This window comes from Zea mays, chromosome 10, assembly GCF_902167145.1.
Source record: "Zea mays cultivar B73 chromosome 10, Zm-B73-REFERENCE-NAM-5.0, whole genome shotgun sequence".
NCBI classification, from domain to species: Eukaryota; Viridiplantae; Streptophyta; class Magnoliopsida; order Poales; family Poaceae; genus Zea; species Zea mays.
Window position 1 is genome coordinate 58,108,723 of NC_050105.1, and position 6,369 is coordinate 58,115,091.

At 46.1% G+C, this 6,369-nt stretch overlaps 1 protein-coding gene across 2 annotated transcripts; it reads left to right on the plus strand.

Annotated features, from left to right (window-relative positions):
• The first annotated feature begins 3,576 nt into the window (after window positions 1-3,576).
• Window positions 3,577-6,128, plus strand: LOC100277035 (uncharacterized). Of its 2 annotated transcripts, none has more exons than NM_001150706.3 (4): window positions 3,577-4,032; window positions 4,608-4,752; window positions 5,427-5,520; window positions 5,618-6,128. In NM_001150706.3, exons 1-4 carry the CDS (start codon window positions 3,659-3,661, stop codon window positions 5,950-5,952), a joined length of 948 nt encoding a protein of 315 aa, NP_001144178.2. In that variant the 5' UTR covers window positions 3,577-3,658; the 3' UTR covers window positions 5,953-6,128. The 2 variants fall into 2 exon arrangements, with proteins under 2 accessions (NP_001144178.2, NP_001394099.1); NM_001407170.1 differs by having other exon boundaries at window positions 5,624-6,128.
• Window positions 6,129-6,369: the final 241 nt, after the last annotated feature.

Below are 6,369 nucleotides of genomic sequence, written 5' to 3' on the forward strand. Positions count from 1 at the left end.
GTCGCTGGAGAGGGGCCTCGGGCGAGACGGAGATCCTCCGGGGTCGGCTGCCCTTGCCCGAGGCTGGGCTCGGGCGAGGCGTGATCGAGTCCCTTGAATGGACCGATCCCTGGCTTAATCGCACCCATCAGGCCTTTGCAGCTTTGTGCTGATGGGAGTTACCAGCTGAGAATTAGGAGCCTTGAGGGTACCCCTAATTATGGTCCCCGACAGGGATGTACTCATAATGCATGCCTGGATTGACCGCCTTCATTGCATTTAAAAGAACAGGTTTCTGCTCGTACCCAGACTCCTAGTCCCCATATATCATCTTCCACGCACACTGCTTAGCCCTCCAAGCTTTACCATATGTTATCCTGTACCCATCAAACACATTCTCCACGATCCTCATGATTGTCCTAACCTTCATATTTGGTTCCGACTGCTGTATTCCCATAAGTCGCTTCCCAATGAGGGTTGATGTCAATTGGCGATGTTTCATCGTTAACTCATGTTCAACACATGTGTGTGGCCCCACTACTTTTGTTATCTTCCACTTTGCGGTGATCTTTTGTATCCTAGCACAAACCCTCCATGCACAGTTGTCCTTGTCGCATACAACCGTGTAACGACGTTTCTCGTACGAATGAAGTACTCTATACGGCCTCTTACGTAAGACTGTGTAATGCTGCAACCACCTCTTCAAGGCAGTTAGGTCCTTGAAGACCCTACCCTTTTCAATCATCGTGCTAGGACCGGCCTCAGGAGCATCTAGCAGCTCATCATCCCTTCCTTCTGCATTTGCCTGATGAGAAAGACTAAGATCGCTGAACTCATGCACTCTAGGATCTCGACCGTCTGGAAAAACACGTTGCAACATCTCAATGTCACTCTCTATGAGTTCACCAACCGGGTGATCATCATCTGAATCGGCAGCCATAGCAAAGGCATATGGCTCCTCTTCATTCCTAAACTCATGACTGTTGGAGGCAATAAAACCATCACCGAAGCAGCCACGTGCCTCGGTCTGAGGATCAACCACAATAGTAGGGGTCTCTCCTGCAACATGTACAAGATTATCAGTCCCACGTCAAATGGAATGAGCAAAGTGCTCATGGTCCAAAATGAAGATGTAATGCCAGTAAAACTTACTGCAATTGGTTTGTGCCAAAGGGATACACGCAGCTAAATCTGTCTGCAGACCATCTCCTCGCTGACTTAATGGGATCAAATTGGGGCCATATTGAGCATCAGGAACACTTGGCACGTCATCGATAGCACAACCAAAGTCTTCAGGGGGACGGTCTACTACAACTAGACGCACCACAACCTGCATGAGTTGCAAATGGGTCTTCATAGCCGAAGTAACATAATTATCCCAATCCAGTTGACAATCAATTGGGATGACTCGTCTTATGATATTTGGTGGATGACCAATATTAAGCACTCCGTCAACCGCAATGTCATCATCTTCATGGTAACCTAGCTTTTGTTTAGCCTTTGTAAACACATCACTCAACGAGGGTCTACCATCGAATAGTACCGGCACGTGTCGCATGTCAATGAACTTGGCATTTCCATACGGATCTTGTTCCACATTGCCTCCATGATATAAGCTCAAAAAATTGTCCATCTATTTCAAACACGAATTAAACATTCAATATAAACTATGGATGGTTATTGCCTAACCACAACCCACTAATTACTAGCTACATAACTATAAATATAACCACAACCCACTAAAATACTAACCACCTTATAACTAGCTACTAAATAACTAATTATAAATTTTGACAGCACCTCCCCTGCGCGGGGAGGATATAAAAACCCGCACATTCAACTCACATTCATCATATTCGATCAAATTAGCATTTATCAAATTCATTTTCACGACAATCACATTCAACAAACAACTTTTTATAGCAACAAAACTAACAATCCCAACAAAAATGCTAACACATTAACTAAAAATACTAACAAAATGCTTAAAAATTACCTAAACGGCGGCTGCGAGGGAGCGGGCAGGGGCGGCGGCCGCGGGGGGCAGGGGGACCTGGGCGCGGGGCAGGGGCGGCGGCCGGCGCGGGGCAGGGGGACCTGGGCGCGGGGAAGGGGCGCTGGGCGCGGCGACCTCGAGGGGGGGGCGGGAGCCGGCGGCCGGCGCGGGGCATGGGGAGCTGCGCGGGGAAGGGTCGCCGGGCGCGGCGAAGGGTCACCAGGCGCGGCGAAGGGCCGCCGGGCGGGCACGAGGCAGGGGCGGTGGCCGCGGGGGCGCCGGGCTCGGGGGCAGGCGCGGGGAAGGAGGCGGCAAGCTCGAGGGCGGGGGCGTCGGGAGTGGCAGCGGCGAGCTCAGGAAGAGGACTTAGGCGGCGAGAATAGGAGTTTGGCGGCGAGTGGACCAGTTTGACTGGTATAAAGGGGGTCGGCGCCAAGATCTGTGGCGCCGACCCCACTGACAGGATTTTCGCCGCCGACAAGGGGGTCGGTGCCAAGATCTATGGCGCCGACCCCCTGGAACTCGACACATCAGCTGCCACGTATGAAAATGCTGGCGCCAAAGAAGGTGGTGCCAGCATGCGTTGCCTCGACGCCAATGATGATGGCGCCGAGCAAAGGGTCTATTTTTTGAAATGAAACTGCAAAGGGTATAGTTGTGCAAAAAAACACTAAAGGGGCTAAAATGCAAAAAAGTTAGGCTGACGGGCGCGTGGCGGCGTAGTGCCTCCAATGCCCGGACCGCGTACGCCTTCTGCCGTCGGGAGGAGGAGATAAGGTATTATTTAAAGAGTCCGTTGGATACCCCCGTTTACCAAGGTTTCTAATTTAAAGAGTCATCTATAAAACTGTATATATAACTAGAATTTATATATAAGCTGTTTGAGTTGCTCTTAGAAGATGATCTAAACGCATGGTGCTAAGAGCAACTCTAAAAGATTAGCTAAAAAGGATAGTCAAATTTACTGATTTAACTACTCTCTAAAATCGATTTTACAGAAAAAGTGTAGGTTAATCCAACAACCTCGGTAATCTACAGATTGAATGGAGAGTGAAGCAGCCTATTCAAAAATAGAGAGCGGAGGTGGAGGGATAGAGAGCCACTAAATTTGGAGAGTCATTTACAAAGTCTATTGGATACTATTTTCTTCTAATATTAGCTAAATTTATCTTTACAAAACCATATAACTAGTCTCTTAGAGTTGCTTTAAAATTGCCTAGTTAAAAATTAACTATTATTAACTATATTAGCTAGTTATTTTTAGTGTAAATAGATAAAAAAGCACTAAGACACAGGAAAAAAATGCTATATTTTTATCTAAACCGCTATATACTTCCTTTTTTGTGGACGTTGGAGGCTGAATGTTATATTCTTCTATGTTAGATAATCTTTATTTAGATAACTTAGGGTCGAAGTCAACTGCGCACTTTTCAATTCACACGGGACGGGAATCTTTACTCCAGGCGTTTCCATAAAACACCCAGTCTAGACTAAAAATAATCACAGCTGTACCAATTGCAGCATTCTTATCATCTTATGGCAGCAAAAGACCCTTTTCTACGCCACTGATAAACTTCAAGGTTTCTTCTGCAGTTTCTTTTCTCCCACACAAATAGGACGGAGAAGTCGGGAACATGCTAAGGGGAACGGCGCCACCGAGAGGAACGCGAGGTCGCCATCACCATGGGGGGAGGAGTCATGCGCACCGCCGCGAAGGTGGGCATCGCCAGGGGCGCCGCGGCGGTGGCAGCGGCGAAAGGCGGCCGGTTCCGCCACGCCGCGCCGGCCTTCGCCACGGCCCCCGCCGCCACGGGTTCCGATGCGGCGCCGCTTGTCTCCGCCTCCGGTGGCGAGGTGCCCCCCGCCGCGGCGCAGTGGGCGGCGTCCTGGGAGCTGGACGATTGGGAATTCGCAGACTGCGGGGACGTTGCCCCGGCGGCTGTGGTGGCGGAGAGGGAGGCGACGGCAGCGGCCGCGAAGCCCAGGCTGGTCTTCGCGCCGCCGTCGAGGGAGGAGGCCGAGGAGGCTACGACTGAGCTCAGGGACGCCATAGGCAGGTGAAAGATCGCGCCTTTGGCACTTCCGCTCTATGAATTTGTCGAATTGGATGGAAAGGAAAGGGGAGATTTCTGTAGGTGACTAATTGTTTGGGATTTTTTTGTTTTCGTTAGCTGCACTGCTGGAGCTTTTCTTTACGATCTATTCATCCTAACTTGTTTGGCTGAAAGCCCTGAATTGGTTCTTTTTTATGGGATTTGGGAATCATTTGATTAGCCTTTTATGGGGTCATATTAGGTGCTGGGATTCGATTGCCCAATTGGTGATAAGAGCTCTAGACCTCACAACGCAATAGATTTATTGTGCAGGAGGATCCGATGTGTGCTATTCAGCTCACTTGATTCAGTCTAGTGTACATGCTAAGAAAGCTTCATGTTTCGTCCATGTGTGTCTATATATAACATACTCAAGCATGAAAGCGTGATGCTCTGAGGCACATGTACTTATACAGACATGTCTATTGATGCCCTAAACAACCCTCTGATGGCTTTACAATCTGTTGCATCTGCACGTGGTATACTTTGCTTTACCTTTGGTTCAATTCACCCTATCCTCACAAAATATTTTGTTACAGGGCTTATTTCAACGAATCACCAGTTGAGGTTGTTAAGGAACAAGATAAAGAGTTTAATAAACTGGCAACTGATGCCATAATTCCTTCTATGCCTGGACATGTGGTTCAAGCTTTTACATTGCTGAAATCAAGCACAGAGGCTCAGGTTTGTGCAAAGGCCTGTGTAAACATACTGCACTACTCATTTGGGGAGATCAGGTATTTGTCACCCAATCTGGTAGAGCCACCCCCCTGGCGACCTTGGGCAGTCCTCCAGGCTCATTGGCAAAGTGCAAAGGAAATTTTCCTTTGTATTATAGAGGACTATTATATCTTTTTTGATAAATATTTGTGCACAATGAGAGTTACCCAGGCTCCTAAAAGATTCAGGCTCTTCCATTAACCCTAAAAGATTCCGGGGGAACTTGTTCCATCTCATATGTTGATCTTTGTACAATGCTACCTAGTTTGTTGGGTTTTGTTAGGATTATAATGTATTTCCTTGCCAATGATTTGATGTGTTACTCTATCTGCTATATTATAAACTTAGAAACCCTTTGATTATGTTTGTTTGTTGCTCCTGTTTGGTCTGCATTAATGAGTTCTGTGGGCAGTCTTTCCTTCTCAGTTAACAATTTAAATACGTGTGTAATTTATCTTACTTGATTATATATATATATATATATATATATATATATATATATATATATATATATATATATATATATATATATATATATATATATAACCGCAAGGCAATGGATCACTTAGATTAATTTGTTCTGATATCATATGTTATGTTTCTCACTGGAAGTGTTTGTTTTGACTCTTGATCTCTAGAGTGTTGTCGCCTCCCTTGCATCAGATAGAAATGTCTGGGATGCAGTATTGAAGAATGAGAAGGTTATGGAATTTTATAAGACTCACCAGACAAGTATGTACTCATGCGACTTAGACAAAGTCATACGTTTCATATTCATCATTTCTACCAACCTGTATGACCATTGTCGTTGTCCTCTGCTATGACACAGCTCCAGTTCAGACATTCCCTGAGGAAGCAGCCACAGCAGAGTCGCCTGGGAAGTTTGAAGATGCCACCTCTGAAAATGCATCCAACAGCGAACTCCCCACGGGCTCAGGCGCAAGTTTCGCAGATTTCGTGGACAATGCGAAGAAGAAAGTGATGGATGTGGTCCACAATATAACCGACTTTTTCAGGGACTTGTTCAATGACTCAGCCGAGGCCCAGACCGGAGCAGGCCCTTCAGCTGAGAAGGGCTTTTCTGCAACAGAGATGGCTGTGGGAGGATCCTTCATGGCTCTGACCATAGCGGTCATCCTAGTTGTTCTGTTCAAGAGGGCATGATAGCTCAAGAGTCATGGGTACCTTCTGGGACCCATCGTGCTTTAAATCTGTCGAAAATTACTCGTCTGTCGTATGGTCAATAATTCCGAATGCAATGTATAGCTTGTCCGTTTCTTTGGAAACAGTACAATAAAGGATTTATCTAAAGTATGCTCCTATACACTGTAGTTTCTCAATCTATGTGTAAGATCATCTCCAGCAGCTTACCTATATCTAACCTATATTCAAATTATACTCTATAAACAGTGCAATCTATAATATAAAACGATGTAAAACGGTGTTTTAGTGACCATATAGGTCACTTATAGTCATAAAAACACCTTTTGCACTGTTTTGTATTGTAAATTGTATTGTTTGTAGAGTGTAGTTTGAATATGGGTGTGTATAAGTAAACTGTTGGAGATGGTCTAAGAGCGT